Source organism: Narcine bancroftii, chromosome 2, assembly GCF_036971445.1.
Source record: "Narcine bancroftii isolate sNarBan1 chromosome 2, sNarBan1.hap1, whole genome shotgun sequence".
NCBI classification, from domain to species: domain Eukaryota; kingdom Metazoa; phylum Chordata; class Chondrichthyes; order Torpediniformes; family Narcinidae; genus Narcine; species Narcine bancroftii.
Genome location: NC_091470.1, coordinates 33,018,098 through 33,043,889, shown reverse-complemented (window position 1 = coordinate 33,043,889; position 25,792 = coordinate 33,018,098). Strand labels below are relative to the sequence as shown.

Sequence of the window (25,792 nt, the reverse complement as noted above, 5' to 3'; positions counted from 1 at the left end):
TTCTTGTACTTTGCACCCCGATCACAGGCCTGTGGAAATCTGTTCCAAGTTCTGTTGTTGCTGGTCCTGGAAAGGAACGTGTTGGGGTGGAGCACACCACAGGGAGAGGATTTCGGTGTTGCAAGGATCTAGATGGGGTGGGTGGCTAACAAGAGAGGGGGCAAAACAGAAATCAAAACACCTCTGTGTTTTGCCATCAATATGAAATCAAGTGAAACTCCCATTGAAAATGTTTGCCGAACCAAGATACGACCTGCTCACATCGAACACTACATGAGAGACACGTGAAAGTGCAGCTGTGGAATTCTTGAGCAAAGAGTCCTGAGAAAGCAGCCCAGCCAGAAATGCTGAATGTTGATTTCACTCCATGGATGCTGTCTGACCTGCTAACTCCCTCCATCTTCCTGTTGTTTGTTCAAATTTAACACAACTATCCCAATAAACAAGACTGAAGACAAGGTCTGTTTGTTTTAAGAAATGTGAGTCAGTGGCCAGCTATTATTTATCACATGGCTTAAGGGATAAGGCAGGAGTAATTCTGCAAATCAACTGGGGACAAAGAAACAAAGCCTCTCAAGACATTGGAATGACGCAGAATAAGAATTTAAATTTGACCACTCTCGGTAATGGGAGAAGGGAACCATGATGAGAATCCTGCATGAAAGGCAAACATTAACACATGTAATTGTGGCCAGGGTCAAAGGGTTCTCCACTACCTCCTGCCCAAACAGCTCCTCTTGCATGACTAACCTCCTAACCCTGTCAGAACCCTCAACATACGGATTATTTCTTCTTGGAGAGGAAAATATCAGTTGGAATACCCAGCAAAAGGGAATTAATAGCTTTAGACTGAAAGACAACACAGTCACAGCACATTGTAAAGATATATTGGGGAAAATACATTGTCTGTTCTAACCAATTGGTTCCTAATAATGTATTTTGTCACAACTAGACAGTGCAGCAATTACTCCAGAGGAAATCAGCTCAAGAGCACAAGTTGTTAGTTTGGCATGTTCGACACTGAATCCCACTGTGTTTTACTGACAAAACTACATCCTTGTTTTGTGCATGGCCTTTTAGTGGCGTTTGGTGTACTTGTCTAAAATAAATTTACTTTATTTACACTGGAGAAGTTACACCAGCACCAATTAATGTGTTTTCTTAGAATTTGCGTGATTTCACTGTTGAAGAACGTTTGACGTCTCAGCATTGGTCGAGCGACCAAAACTCAAAATCTCTGTTTCCTCATGCGAGTTTAAACAGCCTACTGGAAATGAGGTCGTTAAAGAGGCGGGACTTGCAACGTGTGTCATCGATACATTAGTCCATTGTTCACGGATCGCCAGCATTTAGACTGAAGGCGTTCAGGAAATTTTACTAGGAGTCCAGGAGGTAAAATATTGGAATAGGAATGGCATCTTCATTCTTGTTCCGATCTTTTTACACAGCATGCATTCCAGGAAAATGGCAATAATTTCATGGAACACAGCAGCTGTGTAAAAGGCCATCATCAAAATCACTCTGTCACGAACAAAGAACAGAGATCTCGGACATGTATATCAGGGTCTCTCAGCTTATTTACACTTAGAGTTGCCTAACATTTCCAAGTTGTGTCAAGAGCAGTTTTGATGGGAATAATCAAATATTCCTGTTCAGAACTTCCAAAAATCAAACACAAAACTAGAAGCACAAAATCAAAAATCCGATAATATGAATGTTCTAAGATCGCTGGCAGACCTTGGAATCGGCAGTCCCCGTCAGGCTATGGGACATTTAAACAGCTGATGCTCAAGCAAGTGAAACGACAACACTGCGGGAGTTTTAAACAGCCAGCGATTGGGCGATTTAAACTTCACGGAAGTCACGAACAGCAGACGCCGAGAACATTTAAACATCACAAGTGATTTAAAGGGACAGCGCACAGACCATTTTAAACACCGTGGGAACTACCAGCTGCAGACCCACAGGCTGGGTAAAGACCCGACCACGTAGACGCAGAGGGGGGCTACAGGTCAAGCTGGGACGCCAGGACCGAGGATTCTGCTCCCTACCATCCTCCTGGCCAATGTACAGTCCTTGGAGAACAAACTTGATGAACTTCAAGCCAGACTACAACATCAGAGAGACATCAGGGAGAGCTTTGTGATGTGCTTTACAGAAACATGGCTAAACACTGACATTCCAGACACGGCTACACCATCCAAAGTGCTGATCGAACACTGGCATCTGGACAAACCAGAGGAGGTAGTGTTTATGTCATCATTGATTCATCGTGGTACACAGATGTGATGGTCATATCCCAGTCCTGCTCCCCAACCTGGAGCATCTGGTGATCAAGTGCTGCCTGTTCTATTTGCCAAGAGGGTCCACTGCCATCATTCTGGTCGCGGCGTACATTTTGTTCCAGGCTAACGTCAAGCTGGCACTGGAGGGTCTAAGCATTGTGATTAACAGCCATGAGACAGCAAATACTGATGTCTTCCTGATCATTGTGGGGGAAATAACTCCAGAGGGTTGTGACATCACAGGCACCAGACCTCACTCCATCAAGGCCATCTACATGAGGCGGTGTCTTAAAAAAAGCAGCCTCTATCCTCAAAGACCCCAATCACCCACACCATGCCCTCTTCACTCTGCTACCATTGGGAAAAAGGTACAGGAGCCTAAAGACGACCACTCAACGGCACAAGGACAGCTTCTTCCATGCTGCCATCAGATTCCTGAATTATCAATGAACCAGACACTGCTTTTGTGTAGTGTCTTTATTATATCTTTATAGTAATGTTGTAAGATGGTTATAATATGATTGTTTACATTATGATGCTGTTGCAAAACAACAAATTTCATGACTTGTTTATGACTATGAATTCTGATTCTGAAACAAGTCCATCTGCTCAACTCACCCTTGCTGACCAAGGGGCCTATCTACTCCAATTTTATTTTCCTGCATTTGACTCTACTATCCCTCTATTAATTTCCTCTCTGTGTATCTGTCCAAATCTTTTTTTAAATGCTGTGATTGAACATGCCTCTGGCAGCTCGTTCCACATACCCAGCTACACACCGTGTGAAAATCTTGTGTCTCAGATTTTCTCTAAGTATTTCCTCATCACCTTAAACATTTGTCCTCTAGTTTTAACTCCCTTCAAACCTGGGACTGAACACCGTGATTTTCTTCTCTCTCCTCTAAAGAATTACAAGGCTTAAAAAAAGTTCAAGTAAACAGTGGAAAACAACCCATGGATTTCCAATTTAAGCTCTGCTTCTCTTTCCACCAAATGACAATCTTCAGCAATGCCCTGGCTGTCATCCACCAAGGTGAATGCAAGAAATTGTCAAGTGTTTCCAATTTTGAAGGTGGATTGCCAAGGTGGCTTTGTGCTTCCCTGGGGATCTCAACACAAGGCCTCCAGCTTCAATCTTCCATTTCACCCAGTACTAGTAGGTCAACCCACAAATTCCTAGGCCAAATCAATCATTATCCAAAAGGATGATTCCCCAACAGTTGGCCAAAAAACAATCTTCCTCATTTCCATTTAGTTTTATAACTGCTAATCAGAATTAATTTTCCCCACAGGGAAAAAAGATTTTATTCCTCTCAAAGTGCTCCCAATGATTCTCTGTGAGCGCTGGCAACCCTATCCAACTTTCGTGATAGGTGCATCAGAGTTATATGGAGCCGGATTTGCGACCTCACCTGAAACCTCTGGACAAGCTCTTGGGCCTGCGCGTCATTTTGATCAGCCTCCAAAATGACATCGGTCAGTTTGTGGATTATGACGTCAAGTGGCCCCTGCTCCTCGATTGGCTTTTCCAAATCAAGCTGCGAGAAGGACAGAATGAAAAGTTAGATTTTATTTTGTTGCAAAAATGGCTTCTTTTCTGCAGATCTTCCACAAACTAATATCACAATAGCATCCGCCCTCATAAGAAGAGGTTGATTGGACCCATACACATAGGTTTTGATAGCTTAAAGTGCATGAATTATAACCTCAATCCAACAATTAAATTGAAGGACAAGGTCTATGCAGTACTGAGGGAGTGACAAGTTAAACAGAAACCTCACCAGTCCATCCAAGACAATGAAATGTCTTGTTTCTCAATAACTAAGATTTGGCCAACATGATTAGTATGGTGGCGAGCACAGAGCTATTACAGTGCCAGGTTTGAATCCAGAAATGTCTGTGAAGAAGTTTCTACGTTCTCCCTGTGTCTGTGTGGGTTTCCTCCTGGTGTCCAGTTTCATCCCACCCTCCAAACACGTACAGGGTCTGTTGGTTTATTGGTGTATTTGGGTGGCACAGTCCGGTGGGCTAGAAGGGCCTGTTAAAATACTACATCTCTAAAATTAATTTATTGCATTTTAATTTTTAAATCACATATCTATTTGTGGAAACTTACTCTGCCCAAGCTAATTATCAACTTATGTTGCCACAATGGCAATATTTCAAACATGGTTCACAGAGTCTGTCACATCCTGACAGAAACCTGAAGACAAAACCAGTGCTTGTCCCCAATTTCAAAATTCAAACACTCCACAGCTTTACACTCTGGCCCAGTTATGAACGCCAAATTCAGAAAACCAATTTGGAAATATTTCCAGACTTCCCACCAGAAAAAAAAATGGCATGCATTCTGAGGGATAAAACTGTGAGATAGGACTTGACAAAGAGGGGTCTCCAGCCATTGCTCAGCATCCAAAGTGGAGTTACAGTGAAAGAGTTGGAGGATGACAGCAAATGCTCATCACATTTACCTTTCCTACAAGTGTGGAATGGGAAGGATGAAAGCTCTCCCTACCCAATGGTGCAAGGATCTCAGCTTCAGCATTTCTCCCATTGACAACCAACTTTGAAGTAAAACAGGCAAGTCTGCAGACACCATGAATGAAGTAAATCAGAATACTGGAGAAACTCAGCAGGTCAAACAGTGTACTTTATATAGCAAAGATACATAACCAACATTTCAGGCTTGAGCCCTTCATCAAGGTATGAGCAAAATGTAGACAGGCGCATGAACAAAATGATGGGGGGGAGGAGCACAGTCCCTCAGGCAAGAGGTAGTAAGTGGTAAGGGAGGAAGGGCACACCAGCATACAGGGAGAGGGAGATTGCTCTGTAAGTGGAGAGGGAAGGGGGTCGGAGAGCTGGAGGAAAGAAGACAGAGGAAGAATGCGGAGTGATCTAGCAGAAACTGAGGACGTCGATGTTAATTCCATCCAGTTGGAGAGTGCCTAGATGGAATATTAGGAGTTTCTCCTCCAATTTACGGGTGGCCTTGCCATGGACAGACATGTCAGAACGAGAGTGGGGCTCAGAATTGAAATGGTTGGCGACTGGGAGATCCCCTTACTGATGCGAAGGTGCTCAGTGAAGCGATCTCCCAGTCTACATCCTGTCTCTCTGATGTCTGGGGAGATAAGCTACAGGGACCTCTTCTCAAAAACTTCACAGCGCAGATTTTACAGGAATATTAATTAGAAGCTCAAGGGGGAAAAAAAATCCCTTATTTCTTATTTTAAATGGGCGACCTTTTATATTTAAACAGTGATCTTTAGTCAGACTTTCCCACAAGAAGAAAATCTTTATCATACTCGCTGCCCTGTGAGTAAATAGAAGTATCCTGAAATTAATTCTAAATGGCATAACCCCACCCTGCCAACGTGGCCTGGTCTCAGACACCCTAGCCACCGGGAATGTCCTCTGCATTTAGTCCTGGTTGAATTTTCTTGGTTTCTATGAGATTCCCATTCATTCTTTTAAATGGCTCCCCATACATTAGGAAGAGCATGTTCTTATTCCTGGAAGTTTGCTCCTTCTCTACATAGTTGAATGCTGCATTTATACTTTAAAATTCTCCCCATAGTTTTACATCCAGATTATGACTCCAATAACGGTTAAAAAGTACAATTCCCATCAAATGCTGCATAAACCAGGAAGTCCTTTTTAAATTTAACTAGTTTTCTGAGGAGTTGAGAGCAGTCTCGAACTGGATGGTTAGCAGAGAGCTTATTTGGCACCTTCATAAGCGATGAGGTAACCAATTTTCACATTGTGTTTGCTAAAGGGTACAATAGAAATTACTGACCTATTAGTAATGCCATTGTCCCATTCCGTGATGAAACGTTCAAATCAACATTAAGGCAAACACAACTGGCATTTAGTAATGGGGAACTGTGTTCACTCAAGGGAAAAGATAATGAACACTCATCATAATGAACAACAGAATGTGGTTTGGCACATGATTCTGCTTCAATATGGAGACGACTATCATGTTCCACAATCCCACAATCTACTAGAATCCTTTCACAAAGTTCAACAAAAACGACAGTGAAAGTTACTGTAAACGTAAACTGTAAACGTCAATCTCATGCAAAAGTTGGCCCCCTTATTTTTGCCCCCCCCCCCCAAATCTGGAATTTTCTATGCATCTCGTGTAAAAGCCAACCCTCATCCCTGGCCACCCACAGGCTGGAGCTCATGACACCTCGGATGGAGCCTCCCGCCCATCGCATGCAGCTCCCAACGCAGACTCTTATCTCAGTCCCAGCTGCCAAATGGCTGGAACGCCCGATGACTCCAAAGATGCAGATACTTACCAAGGTCCCAACCTCCCCCATGGCCGGATGTGTTTTGATGTGCAGGCTTTGTACTTTTTTGTTTTTGTTCTTTATTCGCTTAGAGGTCATTTGGACTTCTGCCACTGATGTGGTAATTTGGATTCTAGTGTTAATTTCAGCCCCTCAAAAGTAGTATCCTTGTAATAGTCGACCCCATAAATTTAACATTAAAAAATGGTCTGCAAACTTTTACAGGAGTATATATGGAAAGCATGAAGGTTTGGGAGATACACTACTAAGAATTAGCAAGTTCTTGTAGCAATTAACAGCAGAATTAAATTTATCGGCAAGGATTTAATGTTCAGACCCTCACAACACACCATAAGTTTGTAAGTGAACATTGAGGAGTGCCAGTCGTTCAGTACAGTTATGTGATGCCAAGTTTCTGGGCGAGAATTCAGAAGTGTGTTCCCTCCGCCAGAAGTCACAAATTCAAGTCCCCCCCATTAAAGTGGTGGGGTAGTTAAGTAAATCTGGCCAAAAGCGTTTGGATGTCTACCAACAAATGTGAAAATATTAGATGATTTTTAATGTTCTTCAATCTGCCATCTTCATATGGTCCAATTTAAATGTGCCCTACACCAATGTGCAGGACTCCAACCTGCCACTAAGTTCAGGGCAATTCAGGAGGGGCAAAAAAAAAATACTTTAAAGAGGAAACATCACACATAGAACAAGGGATAACCAGAAGCGATAATGGGCCTCAGCTAAGAATATATGGTGATACACAGTGAAATGCGAATCATTGCTGTAACATTACAATTGCCAACACCAAGGAAAGCATTTATCAGCATTTGAAAGAGTATTGTGTATTTTATTATTTTCATCCCCAAGCTCTCCTGCAGACATTGGTTCTGAGCAGAAAACTGACAAACACGAGGTTTCTATCTTGTAAAAGGAGCACAACTCATGGGCAGTATTGCTCAGTTTCGAGGTCCCTTGGGTCCAATGGCCTGCTGGTCTTGCTTGTGAAGCAAGTATCCAAACAAGTACTGATGACCATGGAAATGTAGTCATTTGCTTTTAACTTCCAGTCCATAGGAGGGAACAGTGAGAGATATAGTTCCATCCATACCTAAAGTATCCTAACCTCTGTATAATTGCTAATTACAAGCGACTGTAGTTTACTAGATGTCAATTCAAATAACACAAAAGGCACAAAAATCACGTCCAATTTATTCTGTGTCCAGTACCTAGTCTGAAGCTCAGCCAGTTCCCATTCATTTTGTGCACACACACAGAGACTGCTGAGGGTTAAGATAGTAGCTGCCTTGATCACCATTTCATGAAATGCAATGTGCCGCCAGCACACAATGGATGGAAAAACACTTTCTTTTCTTTTGGTTACTTATTACATCGACCTCTGCCCCTGCCAAGAGAGCCATGTCCTTCGTATTTACTCTATCCTGGCCCTTAATTTTATACATCTCAATTAAGTCTTTGCGCAGTAGATTCCAAAGATAGCAACCGCACCCCCCGCCACCCCATCGTCACTAACCTTTTCTCGTAGATCAAAATGTCCAGTCCTGAGAACCTCAAACTTCCTGAGGAGCCACATCATTTTTTCCATTGTGGTGAGCAGGTCTCTACTTATGATTGAAAGCACATTGCCATTCAGATTCAGCACCTCTCACCTGCCACGCTGCAATGAGTTAACAATGGAAGATGAATCCTTACCTTCCTCTAATTCTTGGAGTTCTGGTCCCAAGCCGCAGTCATTAAAACCTGTCTCGTCTAAAAATCAAGGCTATCCTCAGAGCTTTTTAAAAGTTTGAGATACGGCACGGAAGCAGCCCCTTCCGGCCCATGAGCCTACTCTGCCCTACTAACCCCGCACATTTTTGGAATGTGGCGGAAACCCATATACACAGGGAGCGTACAAACTCCTTACAGACAGCAGTGGACTTGAACCCAGGTCACAGGCACTGTAACAGAGATGGGCTAACTGCTGTGCTCTCTGTGCTGCCCCCTTCTAGAACACAATGATCTCTGGCACACCGACAGATGCAGGCCTTGAAGGTTGGTCATTATTTTCTTCACACAGTTGAGCGCTTCTGGCTTCTGAGCAAGAACGAAGGTTCACGTCACATTCAGCTGTTTGATCCTTTAGATTCCGTATCCAGAACCTGAGCAAATTTTCCTGGAGCACAGGAATTTGAGCACAAAGTCTCGTAAACCCTCCCTGCACCACGCTGTACTTCATGTCCATAATCCAATAATTTAAGCACTGCACAAAAGCCTGGACTTCCTGCCCAAGTCAAATAATGTCAACAAACAAAATTCTGACCTCTGAATCACAACTGTTCTTTCAGTTCTCTGCTACAAGCTGTAACTATACAGTTATGGTAGGAGACTTACTGTAACTATACTTTCCCCACCAGAATATTGTCACTGTGCCAAGTAAAATGCAAAGCCAACGAAATGCAATTAGCATCCAATCGGAAGTTAAAAAAAAGAGCTATATACAAATGACTACATGAAAACAAAAACAAGCACATTCAGCAAGCAAATAATTATATAAGTACTGACAGTACAACGTGAGTGCAGTACCACTCAGCGCTGTGATTTAAGGTTCATCAGGGTCACAGCCTGTAAGGTAAAAACATCATGAGATGGGACCGGAGAAGGCGTCACCCAGTTCTAAGGAGTAACAGAATGCAGATGTGACCTTGTACACTCAAGATAAGCTTGGCACTAACAAGCTGATGAGCAGCAGACTAACAGTGAAGGGTAGCAACAGCTTATTCATTGGACAGTGTAATGGTATGATAATTTACTAAGTATGTGTCCTGAGGTATAAAAAAACACCACTTGCTGATATCAGGAGAATGCGCCTTCTCCAACTAACACTGTTAGTTGTAAGTGTTACAATCCGGTAATAAAGAACCTTGATTTCGACTCAGTCTGGTGTTTGACTCACTCATTCTTGAACAAAGCAGACCTAACAAGCCTCAGCAAAAAAGTTCTTCTTAAGCCTGCGGGTTCGAGAGTGAAGGCTCCTGGAGTGCCTACCAGATGGAAGAAGAGTTTTTAAAAAAGTCCATAGTCAGGGAGAGATGCATCCTTGATGCTGCTCTTCGCCCTGCCCAGACAGCACACCTGATAGATGTTCTCAATGTGGGCAATTGGATGCCAATAATCTGCTGGGCAGTTTTCACCCTTCCGCTGAAGTGGTTTAGAGTCCAATACAATTGTTGGACCATACTGAGATGCCATAGGTAAGTATAATCTCAATGGTACAGGGGTAAAAATCCATCAATGTCCTGGGACAGAGGTGTACTGTTTTCATGCTCTGCAGAAAATAAAGTCACTGTGGCGTATTTTTGATCAGGATGGAGGAGTTCAGGGATCAGATGGCATCATCGGAAATGCGGACACCAAGGAATTTAAAGCTTGATACACTTTCCACTACAACTTTAATGATGTAAATGGGGGCACGAGTATGGCTTCCAGCACACCTGACGTCCACAACGATCTCCTTGATCTTCAAGTGTTGAGTGCTAAGTTGTTGTTGGCACATCACACAGCCAGATGCTGGACCTCATCCCTATAGGTCGTCTCATCATCCCCTCTGATCAGGCCAACCACTGCGGTGTCATCTACAAACTTGATTATGGAATTAGAACCATATACAGGTGAAAAGGGAATACGGGAGAGGGCTCAGCACAGAGCCCTGTTCAAAGTGAGAATGGAATAGAATGGATTGCCTAACTTAACAGATTGGGGTCTGTTTCTGAGTCTACTGGCCGGGTCCGATTCTCACCCTGCTGTGCTTTAATATCCTTTAATCGTATATGCCAACAAAAATGTTCAAAAGCGTTCAAAAATGTACCGGGGGGGGGGTGTAGGTTAACTGGGCAGCACGAACTCGTGGGCCGAAATGGCCTGTTACCATAGTGTATGTCTAAATTTAAATTTAAACAGAAAAAAAACACCGTTGAAAATTCAAATAACCTATCCAAGATTGTTCAGTTGAAAGAAAGGATAAACAGATCAAGTGATTCCCAAAATTTTCTTAGCAAGCCCGAAAATGGCCTAAAAATGCTGCCATCAGTACAAAGAGTGAAAAGGAAATTTGGAGAATAATATAACATAAGAAATAGGAACATCCAGTCCATCAAACTTGCACCGCAATTGAATGAGATCAAGGCTGATCTGATGAAAGGCTCATCTCCACCTACATTCCCCCATATCCCTCAATTTCCTTACCATGTAACAATCTATCCAACCTTGCCTTGGATATATTTATTGAGGCAGCCTCCCCTGCTTCAAAGGGCAGTGAATTTACCACCCTCTGTAAAAAGCAGTTTCCCCCTCATCTCTGACCTAAATCTAGTACCCTGAATCTTGAGGCTAGTTCTGGTCTCCCCTACCAATGGAAGCAACTTACCTGCGCCTATTCTAACTTTGCCTTTCATAAATTTATGTTTCTTTAAGATCCCCTCTCATTCATCTAAATTCCAGCAAATGACTCAATCTCTCCTCACAGGCTTAACCCTTCATCTCTGGAAACAACCTGCTGAACCTCCTTTGCACCGCTTCCAAAGCCGGTACATCCTTCCTCAAGTAAGGAGACAGTCGCAGCATTAACCACCCTGCTCTTAAATTCCATCCCTCTAGCAACGATAGCGTGCTGCACCTGCAAACCAATCTTCTGTGATTCATGCACAAGCACCCCCAAATCCTTCACACGGCAGCACGTTGCAATCGCTTGCCATTTAAATAATGTTCCGATCTTCCATTTTTCCTTCCAAAGTGGATAGTCTCACATTTGCCAACATTGTCCTCCAGACCCTTGCCCACTCACTTAACCTATCTATATCTCTCTACAGACTTTCTGCATGCTCTTCACAATTTGCTTTTCCACTTGATTTAGTGTTATCAGCAAATTTAGATACACTACAGGAGATAACTATAAATGGTATCATCAATCAAAGTCACCATGTACAGTAACGTCTCCGGTATCTGGAATTCAAGCAGCTGGCAACCCCAAGCAACCAACAGAAATAAATAGAGGAAATAAATAAGAATAAATATTTAAAGAAAGGTTTAAAATTGTAAAAATTCTCCGAAGCAACACACAACCCCTTGGAGAAAATGGGAGCAAACATTCAGCCAGCTGTGCGCCCCGCCCGCAGCAGCTGCATGAATAAAGATGTGTTTGAATAAAATGGTGGCGCTCAGGATGAAGAGCTGTTTGATCCTGTCCACTGCTGGGGGGACTCTCCCAAAGTGTCTCGCTATCCCTGCCTAGGGTCTTTATCTTTGTTAGTATATTATTAAGGTTTTACCTGTAAACTTGGGGGAGGGGGTTAATTATGACAATGGCACGGTTAGCAAAATGGTTACAGCACGAGCAACCCGGATTTGAATTTAAATTTAATTTTGTGTTGCGGGAACGTTACAGTATGAAGGACAATAATACTGATTTTTTTCAAGTTACATTTTGCACTCTTTTGTCTTTTAAACTGTATATCCTTAATGCTGGTGTATTAGTTAGGCATTGTAAGATCATGTCTCAGGCAACCGGAAAATTCACACATCCGGCATCGACAATCCCCATTGGTGCTGGATACCAGGAATTTTACTGTAGTATGCCATTTAGCCTTTATACCCAAGCATATTATTCTCACATAATACTGTTCTCATTCATGTTTTCATCCTTATCTTAAAGGCAAAGGGATGTTCAGATAAAAGCAAGCAGTATTATAACATTTTATAAAACACATACTAAAAAAAGTATGGTTGGTGGTAGTTAGCACAACGCCTTTGCTGCACCAACGATTGGGATGGGACCGGACCAGAGTTTGAATCCTGCGCTGTCTGTAAGGAGTTTGTACGTTCTCCTTGTGTCTGTTTACCCCGGGGCCTCTGGCTTCCTCCCACTGTTCAAAAATGTACCGGGGCTAAAATTCGGCAGCACGGATTTGAGGGCAGAAATGGCCTGATACTCTGTTGCATGTCTAAATATTTTTTTTTAATTAAAAAGATGCATTTTAGGAGAACTTGTCAGACTTACAAAAGTGCTTTCCTGGCATAGGTGCTCTGCGGTCAGTAAAAAATTACTTAAAGATTTGTCTGGAGGAGAGAGAAATCCAGGATCTAATTGCAAAATGGAGTATTAAGTCCCATTTCTTGGAGATGATTCATTAGGTGTTAAATTGGCTCAATGTGAAAAATAATCCTCCAAACAGCACACCTGTATTTCTGCACATTTTGAAAAGCCCATCTAAACAGAGCTTTATTTTGATGCCCCATCTCGAACAATGCACAACTCCTATCCTCCCAGTTTTATAATCTGGTCGGGGCTATGTACATGTGTGAATTCAGTAAAGTATAAAAACGTTTAATTGACACAGCAAAACCCCTCAAGTCATTTCAGTGAATTGTGATTAATTTTATCATCAATCCATAGAAACTAAATACTATACTCAGGGAATAACTTGGCCACAGACAAAGGCTTTAATAGGGGTTTTGGACATTTGTCAGCTGGCTGTTGCAAACAGAGAGAGCCCCTCAGATACACTGAGCTCCAATCAAACTAAAAATGTAATCACTTTACCAAGCTAGGTAGAAATCAACTCTACAAGTAAAGATATTAGAATGTTAGAAAGGGTACAAAAGAGGCTAACAGAAGGTTGCTGCCAGTATTCGGGAAGTTGAATTATTTGGAGAGTCTGAAAAACCATTTTCCTTGCAGCATACATGTTTTGGAGGGGATCTTTTTGAAGTCTACACAATCATAGACATGGCGAATAGTGACAGTCTGTTTCCCAGAGTGGGGGAATCTAGAATGAGAGAAGATAACTGCAGGGTAGGAGGGTGGATTCAGAAGAGAAGGGAGGGAACAGTTCTTTGCTCAGAGGGTGGTGGGCATTCAGAATAAGCTGCCGGACAAAGCAGTACAGTTCCCTCCCCCGCTGGCCATCAGACTCCTGAATTCCCAGAAAATATGTGCATAGAGCAACTTGGTACTCTTACAGTATACATCTTAATATTTTATGTGTCTAACTTCTATTTTAACATTTATGAATATATGCTCCATGGTCCTGGAGAACCGCTCGGGGAGTACCACAGTGATTTGTGCTTAGCCCCCTGCTCCACTCACTTTACACCTATGACTGTGTGGCTAGATTAATGGTTCTCAATCTTTTATTTTCCCCACTCACATGCCACCTTTAAGAAATTGTTGGATTAGTATGTGGATGGGAGGGAATTAGAGGGGTTTGGGCCTAGTGCGGCCAAGTGAGACAAAAGCAGTAGAGTATGTTGCTTGGCGTGAATAAGCTGGGTGAGAGACAGGTTCCTTGCTGCAAATTCTATGTCATGCAGGCATTTCAATTAGATTGGGCCTCCATGATGTGATAGTGCAATTGTGATAGTGCAGTCTCTCTATATTGTACTGATGTACACCAGTGGTGTATCTCTGAGCGGGTCCTAAACTCGCAACCTTTTGGCTCAGCGTTCAAAAGGTCCTCTGAGTAAATATACACTAGAAATGGAATTACAAGTCGATAAATCAACTAAATGTCCCCAGACTTCAAGGTAAATAACCAACATCAGAAAATCACTCTATTGGTTAATGAATCATCCCTGATACCTAGGAAATATATTTGAATGAACTGAGGGTAGCAAGAAGTGAATGAATGACAATTGCTCTCTCAGGCTCCATGCTCATGTTCCACAGGATAAATACATTCAGAAATCCCCACAACTTTATGCCATATAATGGAAGCTCTCCACTTTGTTGCATTGTTCACTTCAATGATTTAAGACTTCTGCAAATCTGATATCATGGCACCAACTTCCTTTATAGTTTCTGGTTGCATTCTTTCCCATCCAGCTCACCATCCACTCTTAAACTGCTGCAGTCTTTGTGGGAAACCTTGCCTTCTATCATTCAATGACCTCATGACACAATGCCAGCAGTTTACTTTAGCAAAGCTTAGCTTACAAAACATTATCCCCACAAGAATTCAATTGGCACCGTCAGTAATCCAACTATTGCAACTTCATAATCACAGATTTGTGTTTTTTTTTTCCTTCTTGAAAGCATATTAGCTCAAAACGCAAAAGGGCAAGTGAATATTTAGCAGAGTTCGTGAATCTCAAAATGTTCACCAAGCCAAGTCACCTTTATTTATCATTCATACCATGCTTGCACGGTAAAGATGAGATGGCATTTCTTCAGGACCATGGAGAATATTTACATAAATACAAGTTAAATTAGAAGTTAACCACATAAAATATTAAGACATAAACTGTAAGAGTCCCCAGTACCAAGGTATTCAATGCACATATGCTCTGGGAATTCCGGAGTCTGATAGCCAGGGGGAGAAAAAAAATATTGGCCAATCTGAACATTTGGGCCCTCGTGCTGCAGTACCTCCTACCATATGGCAGAAGGGTGAACAGTTTACTTGAGGGGTGTGTGCAGTCCTTCACAATGTTTATTGCCTTTTACCTGCTTTGGGTGTTGTAGATGTCCTTCAGGATAGGAAGAGAGCCCCCCAATGATAGTTTCCGCTGGCTTCACTCTCCTCTTCAGGGTACAGCTTCCAACCCCGCCATGAAAGTTAGCTTTTCTGGCCAACTTGTCTTCGTTGCAGCCCAAAACCACAATGCAAAGATGGAAGGTGTGATCAAAGGGAAGAACTGAGACAGAACACAGAAGGGAAAAGGTCAAGAGATAATCAAAGAATGTGAGAAAGGAGACACGAGAAGGAAAAGATAAAAGGTGGAGGAAATCTCAATGACAGAAGTGAAAAGAATGCAGGAAATCATTTTATTTCAGTTCCTCGTTCATTACCAGGATTTAATAAAATGGGACGGGGAGGAACTTTGAATCCTGAATTTTCCAAAGCCCTCATTTATAATGATTTTGGTAAATTAGAAGGGCATTGATGATCAGGGAGCCAACTTTGCATGAATCTTGGAAACCCTAATGCAGCATCTCATGGAGAGGAGAAGGGAATTTAGACCTTTGTAAAGGCACTATATAAAATAAATTATATGGTGTTTATTTAATGTCATTGATTTTCCCAGGTGCTCATGCATCATTCGTACTTCCCAAGTTAAGCTTGTTAGATAAACATATCAGGATGAAATTTGGAAAAAGTATCCTTGACAAGCAAGATAGAACCTGTGAAGTGAAACAGAATTAATGTTTCAGATCAATGACCTTTCAACTAAGCTCTATTATCAAATCTGCACAAGTCAGCATTTTCAGGAAATTATGTTCATAGAACATTACAGCACAAACCTACTCAACAAAATAAACCTTCCCTACATCACACCCATAACCCTCTATTTTTCTTGCATCCATATATCTCTCTGAGGTTCTTTTAAATGTCCCTATTGTTCTAGCCTCCAACACCACCTCACTACTCACTGTGTAAAAAAAAAACACCCCATCCCTGACATCTCCTCTAAATTTTCCTTGCCTCACCTTGTACAGATGTCCTCTGGTATTTGCTAATCTCACCCCAAGAAAAAATTGTAGGCTCTCTACCCTATCTATACCTCTCATAATCTTGCAGACCTCCTTTAAGTCACCTCTCATCTTCTTTTGCTCCAAAGAGAAAAGCCATAGCTCTGTTAACCTTGCCTCATAGGACACATTCTCCAATCCAGGCAACATCCTGGTAAATCTCCTCTGCACCCTCTCCATACCTTCCACAACCTTCCAGTAATGAGGCAACCAGAACTGAACACAATATCCAAGTGTGGTCTAATACACAACTTGAACTCAATCCCACAACTAATGAAAGCCAGCACACCATAGCCCTTTTTAACTACCCTATCAACCACATGGCTGTACTTGTATCCCGAGGTCACGCTACTCCACAACACTCTCCAAGGGCCTGCCATTTACTGTACAAGTCCGGCCCCTCATTCAGCTTCCTAAAATGAAAAACTTCCTAGTTAGTCAAATTAAATTTCATCTGCCATTCATTGTCCGACTTTCCCAGTTGATCGTAATCGTAAGACAACCTTCTTCACTGTCCACTCTATCCCTAAATTTGATGTCATCTGCAAAGTTACTAATCAAGCCCACTACATTCCCACCCAAATCATTCATATAGATGTTTTCTTTGGAATTTAGGAGAATTAAGGGGGCGGGGGAAATCTCAATGAACCATTTCGAATCCTGAAAGGTGTGCCCAGAGTAGATGTAAAAAGGTTGTGTCCCATGGTGGGACAGTCTAGGACAAATGGCTCAACTTCAGGATTGAAGGATAACCATTTAGAATTGAGAGGTAGATAATTTCTTTATCCGGGGGTGGGAAATCTGTGGAATTTGTTGCCACAGGCAGTTGTCGAGGGCAGGTTATTGGGTGTATTTAAGTCAGAGACTGATACGTTCTTCATTAGCCGTGGCATCTAATGATACGGGGAGAAGGCCAGGCAGTGGAGCTGAGTGGGGAAAAAGGATCACCTCATGATTAGAGGGCAGATTTGATGGGCTAAATAGCCTATTTCTGCAGCACACCACTGATCACAGGCTTCCAATTGAAAAAAAAACAACCCTCCACTTCCAACCTCTGACTTGTACCACCAAGCCAGTTTGTATTGAATTGACCAGCTAACCCTGGATCCCATGAGATCCAAGCTTCCAGACCAACTTACCATGACGGACCTCAAAGGCCGTGTTCACGCCCATTTATGGGCAAAATAATGGCTTGGTATCTCTTTTGTTTAAAAATAAAACAGCAATCTGTTTTCAACAAGGAGCATAAAGCATGGAGAGACAGGGAACATTTTTACAATGACAAATGACATGGAGACTGTTACCGGATACTTAAATATTTGGGCTTACATCCTCATTTGTTTCTCTTGATGCATGACATGTTAGTTTAAAGCAAATGTGACTGGATCCATATTCATTAAAGTCAACCCATTGCATGGGAATCAGTGGGGTGGGGGGTGGGGGGGGGGGGGGGGGGGAGAATGGGAGATAAAATTAAACTGAATTGGTTCTGACAAACTTAGGTTAGTGACAGTTCCCAGCAAGGATGGCATGCATGCATCAGCTGCTGTACAAGAGGGACAAGGGGGTAGGGAACAGAAAACTGGCAGAGTTACTGGAGCAGCTGTAATGGCAGCACTGCGGCTGGTGTGGACTCCATGCGATGGAGTTTAGAAGGATGAGGGGAGACATGATTGAGGTATTTAGGATTATCAAAGGGCTTGGCAGGGTGAAATGTTCCCAATGATGGGAGAGACTAGAGGGCATAGTTTAAGAATACAGGGAAGGCCATTTAAGACAGAAATTAGGAGAAATTTTTTCACCCAGAGAATTGTGGGTCTGTGGAATACATTGCCACAGAGGGTAGAGGGAGTGGATTTGTGGGATAGATTTAAGAGAGAGTTGGATAAGGAAGGCTCTTGTGGGCAGGGGAGTTAAGGGTTATGGGGATAAGGCTGGGATTGGTTATTGAAAGGGAAAGATCAGCCATGATCCAATAAATGCCGGTGCTGGCTTATAGGGCCAATTGGTCGACTCCAGCACCTATTGTCTGTTGAAAACAGGGAGCGCAGACACAGCGCTCCCCCATGGGGTCCAACTGCCCAGTTCAACAGCCATCGGCTCTGTACAGGCTCTAAACAGCCTGTAAAGGAGCCGACGGTGAATTTATCTTAAAATCTTGTGACCGCGGGGACTGGACCCAAGATGGTGGTGCCTATGTACGGCAGCGCCCACGAGGGGTGGCAGAATTCGGAGAAGCAGGGCACTGAAAAATGAAGAGACAACAACCTCTCCCCATTTAAGAAAGAGAAGCAAAGGAGACGACCCGCAGGACGGTGACCATGACGGCGGATCAGCAAGGAGCTCTGCGGCTGAAGAACACATCGGCAGCGGGCTGCTAATTACTCGAGATGAGGAACCCACGCAGGCTTCAAGCAACTGCAGGGACTCACTCCAGGCTCTGGAATGCCGGTGACCAGCACAAGACTGGCTGAAGGGGTACAAGGAACCCGGAACCGGGATGTGAGAGGGTGCTGAAAGGTTCCTGATCGTGTCAGAGGCTTGGATCTGGAGCTTGGACCGAAGGCTGTACGGTTGCAATGCTGCTAGAACTCTGGGGTAAACCCATGAACACTCAGCGACTCTGGGGAGTGGGAGACTCCCACTGACTGGAACGGACAATTTCTGCTGATAGCCAATCTTTGCTTGCCTTTCTAAAGGTAATGGAAATTTCATGTAATATCACATCTTCTGTTTTATTACATGACGATAAAATAATCTTGAATGACAAGAGGAATCAACACTGCAGGATCACAGATGACTGCAGACACATGGGACTCATTCTCCACCAATTACACATCATAGGGTTACTATTCTCCTGCAAAGGTAGGTCCTGCTCTTCAATGTTGTCCCTTCAGTCTTTGGAGGAAGTAAAATGCCAAGAATCCGAATAGACTTCAGTATTAAAACTCGAGTCCAACACACAAAAAGTATTTTCCCCTTTGGGAGGTGACAGCTATTTGCAATGCACAGGTCAGCTCATGCCAACACCTCTCTGCATTTGCAAACTCCCAGGCATAATTCAGGAAAGAGCCAGGGGTCAGATGTCATTACATCTAATTCTTACTCAGCCACTGTGTTCAGCAACAAGTCTGCAGACATTCTCAGCTGAGGGGCTAAATGTACATCTGCTACGAATGAATGGCTGATGTGTGTAACACTGAAAGAGGTTGCAGGCCCTGATCATAGAGCATAAACAGGTTCTTTGGCCCATAGCATCTGCACCAGACACGATGCCCAAATTAAACGAAAACTCTGCTGCTTCCATATTATCCATATCCTTCTCTGCACGTTCAAGTGTCTATCTAGAAGCTTCTTAAACACTTCTCAAGCTTCTACCACTCTCTGTATATAAAAAAATACTTGCATCACACAACTTGATTAAACTCCTGCTATTTACATACATTTCACTTTCCAAGACTGATCCCATTAGTGCACGATTTTTCTTAAATTTAGAAATACAACACAGTAACAGGCCCTTCCGGCCCATCAGCTCATACCACCCAGATACACCTTCTTTCTTTGGCTTGGTTTCGCGGATGAAGATTTATGGAGGGGGTAAATGTCCACGTCAGCTGCAGGCTCGTTTGTGGCTGACAAGTCCGATGCGGGACAGGCAGACACGGTTGCAGCGGTTGCAGGGGAAAATTTGTTGGTTGTAATCTACAAATCCCATTCATTTTTGAAGGGTGGTAGGAAAGCAGAGCACCTGGAGGAAACCCACGCAGATGCAGGAAGGACGTACAAGCTCTTGACAGAGAGCACCAGATTCAAACCCAGGCCCCTGGAGCTGTAATATTATTGCACTAACCGCTCCTCACCCTAAACGCACATTTTCTAGTGTTTGACATTTTGACTCGAGGAAAGATTCTGACTGCCTGCTTTAATCATAACCTTTTTGATAAAGTGCAGCTAAATGGTTACTTTGACTTTACTTGATCTCTCGTTTTTAATTACCATTATTAAAATAACTTTACTCATACAGCAGAAGTCCAAAACTCCAGACTGCTCGTGGATTGGGTCGACCTGATTTTCAGGATTCTCATGCAGTACTTTTAAAATTCAAGGAGGAATAAAGAAGAGATATTTTGATTATTTATTCATTAGCAAATAAATCATGCTTCATTTATCAAATTGAGCAATCTTAAAGAAAAATAAACTCAACACGACAAAAATGTAAACATAACATTTTTTTCACTACAAAAAAAGTGTACAATACCTGAAATTATTAAAAGCACATCAAAATGCTGGAGGAACTCAGCCGGTCTTTCAGTGTCCATAGAAGACAAAGATATATTGCCAAGGTTTTGGGCCTGAGCCCTCGTTCAAGGAATACCTTGGACTTCTAAGGACACTGAAAGACTGGCTGAGATCCTCCAGCATTTTAATGTGCTTTTACTACAATCACAGCATCTGCAGACTTTCATGCTTTGCCTGAAAAATTATTAGAACAGTATTGCTCACACCATGTTCGAGTTTCTTAATTATTTCAAGTTTGTCACTTAGGTTTGGTGTTTTCTTTCTCTTCATGCCACAAGGCTGATTTTCTTTAGGATCTATTATTATGGGTTTGTAAATACATATGCTAAATATGGTAAATGGAAAGAGTAGGACACGAAATTACAGTGCTTTCACACTTTGATTGCTCTTTTCAAAATCGCGATTGTGTGGTCACTTGTTGCAGCTGTGGCACTTACACATGTGCGCATGCACACAAAAGCCCACTAAATTTAAAAACTTTGGGAGTTTGAAAAGTCTGGATTCTCAGGTGGTCCGGATTTCTGGCATCCCGACGTCTGGACTTCTACTGTAATTTTTTTATTCCTTAGAATTATGCAAATCCATTCAAACAGTTTTGTCATTCTGCTTGGAGACACTTTGCAATTACTAAAGGATTCAGTCGAAGCAAGCTGCTAAAACAGGTCCATACAGGGCAGGGTCTCTGGACCACTCACCCAAGGCCAACTGGTGCTTGCAGTTCACTCTGCCTCTCGAAACAGCAAAGCTTCCGACCCACAGCCTCACATAACTTGTGGCTCCAGCTACAGCAGATACTGAACTCAATCCAGTCCAACATGGACTGGATTATATTACTGCACCAGAACGCTACAGAAATGCATTAATGATCAGAATCACCTTTGAATCTCAGAGATTTAAATTTAATTGATTCCATATTCTTGAACAAAGTGGTGACCAGGTTGCAGAAAAAAACCCTAAAGGCTCACCAACATCTTTGAAAGGAAAGGAAAATTGCTATCTTTTCTAAGGCCCATAAAAGGCTACTTGTTTGCTCCCATTATCACCTTAACAAGTAACTAGGTACAGGTAAATCGGTGTGAACTAGAAGTGCAGATAATGGCCTGTTTCCACACTGTAAATTGTTCTATGGGTAAAGGATCAGTAGTGACACCCACATTCTGTAAATGGCTTTTCATAGTTTTAAGGCACAATAAAACCCCTGGTATCGGCACCTACAGGGATTGGTAGATGCCAGATAAGCGAGTTTTCCAGTTGCATGATTCTCACTCTTACAAAAAAAAACATAGAAGATAGGAGCAGGTGTAGGTCATTCGACCCTTCGAGCCTGCTCTGCCATTCAACGAGATCATGGCTGATCTTAAAGTTCAGTACCCCGTCCCCGCCTTCTCTCCGTAACCTTTAATACCTTTAATACCCTTATACAATGCCTTACTAATACAGAAACATTATGAATAAAGAGTTTAAAAGACAAAAGTCAGTGCAAAATGTAAAGCAATTTGAAAATAAAAATTGTTGTCCTTAATTATGGAAAGTTCACTTTAATTCCTGAAACTTACAGAATTTAAATTTAAATCCAGTTGCAGGTGCTGTACAGCGTTGCGCTCACTGATGCCATCGTAATTAACCCCTCCTCCCCTAAGTTTATAGATAAAGCCTCTGACTGGGGCGACTTTTACTAAGCAGGGTGTAATGCGCGTCGAAAGAACCAAAGACTCGTTGATCCAAACCAAGATTTTTATCAATTAAAAGACTGGAGCATATCACAAGTAGGTCGACCAGTTCAGAATGACCTGGTCTGGCTAGGAGCAATCCTTTAAAACCTGCCAGTAGGTGTGGCTACACTCTCAGCCAATCACAGCCATCCTACACGACCATCTGTACATATACACATTGGTGATAGAATCTGTACTATCACACAGGGATAAGGACACACTGTAAGAAAGCCATCCCAATGGCGAGCGATGTCAACCAGCTCTTCACCCTGGCGACCACATTGCCATTTTGTACTGTTTCGTTCAAAAAGCTGCTACGAGCAAAGCACGACCAAGGTACTCCGCTGGCTGAGTATTTGCTCCCACGCTTTCAGACAATATTGACTTTCACAATTTTAAACTTTTATTTTAATTTGTATTTTTAAAAGACATCTATATATTTTTATATTTATTTTGCTTTAATTTTTTTTTTGCTGGGTGCTTGAATTCCAGCTAACAGAGGTTTTACTGTACAAGAGGGTTTTTCTTAAAGTCACTTCACGAGCAAAACACTACAAAGTGTATATGTATATTTGAGGGAACTCAAGCAATTAATAGTTCCAAGTGAAAGTTAGGTGATTCCTTTGAACAAGAGTTTTCAGAAACTAACAGCGTTTAAATTTATTGTCAATTTTTTGGGAATGGTTCTGTGAATTTATTTTCATTTAAAAAATAAGTTTGAAGATATCTTGAAGTTGGATCTCTCACATCAAGTTTTTTTCCACTGATTGCCATGCATGAGATTTAAATGACAGAAGGAGTTGAATAAAAACAACAGTTGCTGTTGGCTGCAGCAAGAACCTTGGTCCAGTATTACTTTGGATGCCTGCCATTTTCCAAATAAAAATGCCCTCAATTGCCCTGGCAGTTTGACACAGATCCTGAATGAAGAAATGTTGCTGCCTTCACATTGGTAAGCAAAGAGTTTGTGCTACTATGGGGACACAATAGGCCAGCTTTGATTTTTAAACTTTTAAGTGTTTTTTTTTCTCTCCATTAAAAAGGCCAGAGATGACTTTAGACTGGTATAAAGGCCAAGAAATTCTATACTTCTCTTTCATTGGGGGGAAAAAAATGACCAGCAGCTCTCTTATTCTGTATGGTAAAGTCCCAACAATGGGGGAGGAGGGGGGTTAAATTTCCAAGAAATCACGCTTTCAGTTTCTCTTCCCCTCCCACTCTCACCAAGAACAACCATCGCGACTTGTTTGTGGATCTGGCAACCAACCCGCCTTTCTCCGACCCACTCGAATCCCATTGCCCGGTTTCTTGTCCTGCAACGCTCTGGCAGACATCTCTGCCACTCCTCATCCTGTGAAACTTCATTCTCAGAGGCTGGGGAAAGAGGGGAGCAGGACTTCACATGACTTTCCAGCTGTGGCTTGACCAGTTTGATACAGCTTCAGCAAAATCTTCTTGCTGTGACCCACCTGCCTTCCAATAAAATCAGAACTTATCGTCATGAACATGTCATGAAAGTCATTGTTTCGCACAGCGTCACTGAGCAAACATTTATATAACCTCATTTAAAAAATAAATAAAAATGCGCAAGATGGGTGGCATGGTTGGCAACACACCTTTACAGTGCCAGTGATAGGGACCGGACCTCGAGTCTCATACCGTAAGGAGTTTATATGGTCTCCCTGTGTCTGCATGGGTTTTCTACAGGGTCTCTGGTTTCCTCCCACCATTCAAAATGTACCAGGGATGCAAGTTAATGGGATGTAAATTGGGCAGAACTGACTTGTGGGCCGAAATGACCTGTTACTGTGTTGCATGTCTACATTTTTTTAAAAAGACAAAGTAATGCAGTATGGTTCATTGCTCAATCTGAAACATCTCTCCCAATACTCTCCCCAGCAGCCCAATTCCTTGCATAAACAGACAGGCTGGGTAGGTGTCCTGACAATTTACATTCTGGAAGCATCCCACGAAGATATGAAAGTCCAAACATAAAGATAACCCTGGAAAACACTGCAGAAGGAAAGTAATCATTCTGCTCCATCAAACTATTAACAAAAACTGGGTTTCTTTCTCTCCTCCACATCAGAGAGCCTGGGAGAATGTTTCATTGAGCACCTTATCTCTGTTTGCTGCAATAACGGGGACCTCCAGCAGAGTAGCATATGCTACAGGCCCCACATTTTAAAGGGCTCCCACTGTTTATGATAGTACTATAAATTATGAACGTAAACATTTTCTTTTTCATCTTTATGCAGTGGCTATGAGATATCACGTTGATTAGTCTGTGTTAATCTTCTTTCTTTTTCTTTGGCTTGGCTTCGCGGACGAAGGTTTATGGAGGGGGTAAATGTCCACGTCAGCTGCAGGCTTAATAACCTTGATTAAAAGTGATAATTGGCTAAAATCACTAACCTTATCACCTTTAATCAGGGTTATTAACACAGCATCACACAGCCGTCAGTCATAACCCCAACCCCCGACCAATCTAACTCCTGACATGGCAGCAGGGGTGCAGAGCTGCTGGAGTTCAACAGAGCACTGTTCCAGCATCTGATCGGGCAGCTTTGGGGCTGTGCCGGCAGCTCGCAGAGACAGCTCAATGAGGGAGCAATGGCTGTCTTTGTTACCCATGGTCCTCCATGCAGCTGGAACCCCTCTGCCAGTGTCAGCGCCTAGGAAATGCAGAGCGGTTCCAGCTGCGTGGGGGGGGGGGGTAGATTGTGGGTAACAAAAACGGCCGTTAATCCCGCATTGATCCCGCCACAAGCAGTAAATTTTGCTTTAATATGGGAGATTCTTTACGGCGGCAAATGTTCAAGTTTTATCTCGCTGCCGTACTGTCTCTCTGTTTTCTGGTTACTCGGAAGACTCGATGGTGAAAAGTTGTTTGCACTGAACAGGATAACCTAGAGCATAACAAGGCAGAAAACCAATAACCTGATGCCTCCCAATACTTAGCAAAAAGAGACACAGGCCTCATTGTTGCTGGAGGAAAGTTTGCAGACTGGTTATTCCAGGAGGTGCGTTATGATTCTTTAATTATTAGCCACAATGTTCTGCTTGGAAATGTGAACACCCTTTATTGTTTTCCCACCGGAGTCAATAAGGTCAGATTGGTCTGACAAGGAGTCCATTGCGACTGTGACCAGGGAGCTCATCTGGAATCTGGATCGCTTAATCAACGAGGCACCAGCAAAATGCCAAGAGAATCAGTAGCAGTGAAACAGAAATCCATAAAGGTGCTGCAAGGCGTGCAGCAAATCAGCCGGTTTGAAAATGCGATGCCGTCCTTAGTTAATCAAAAAATCTTTCCATAATTCCTGACTTTTAGCAGCACGTCCCCACAAGCACATAAACGGCTAATTATTTAAACTCTTGCATTTGCTGTTTATTTACACAGTCAAAGCATAACAATGTGAGAGAGAGAGTTGTCACAAGTAAAGACAATATCCATTTTTAAAATAAAAGTATTCCATCCAAGGATAATCAACCCGCCAGTATCAATAAATAAATATCTAAATATGTTTTATGTTGGAAATTATGTTGCATTAAAGGATTCTAATCTCCAGCTTCGATTTACAATACAAAATAGTAGTAATGGCCCAAAATCAGTTCCTCCAACCGTGTCTTTGTGCTACCGTCACACTTGCCCCTCACCACGCATGCACC

General features: G+C 42.5%; 1 protein-coding gene across 6 annotated transcripts in view; it reads right to left on the bottom strand.

Annotated features, from left to right (window-relative positions):
• Window positions 1–25,792, bottom strand: part of LOC138753335 (inositol-tetrakisphosphate 1-kinase-like) — a 262,270-nt gene that overhangs the window by 64,835 nt on the left and 171,643 nt on the right. For 5 of the 6 annotated variants that reach the window (XM_069916215.1, XM_069916218.1, XM_069916216.1 and 2 more), the window contains exon 4: window positions 3,698–3,823. In XM_069916215.1, the coding sequence (XP_069772316.1) occupies window positions 3,698–3,823 (126 nt within the window). Of the gene's footprint in view, window positions 1–3,697; window positions 3,824–8,117; window positions 8,180–25,792 lie in introns of those variants that run through there. The other variant, XM_069916217.1, reaches the window with a different exon arrangement.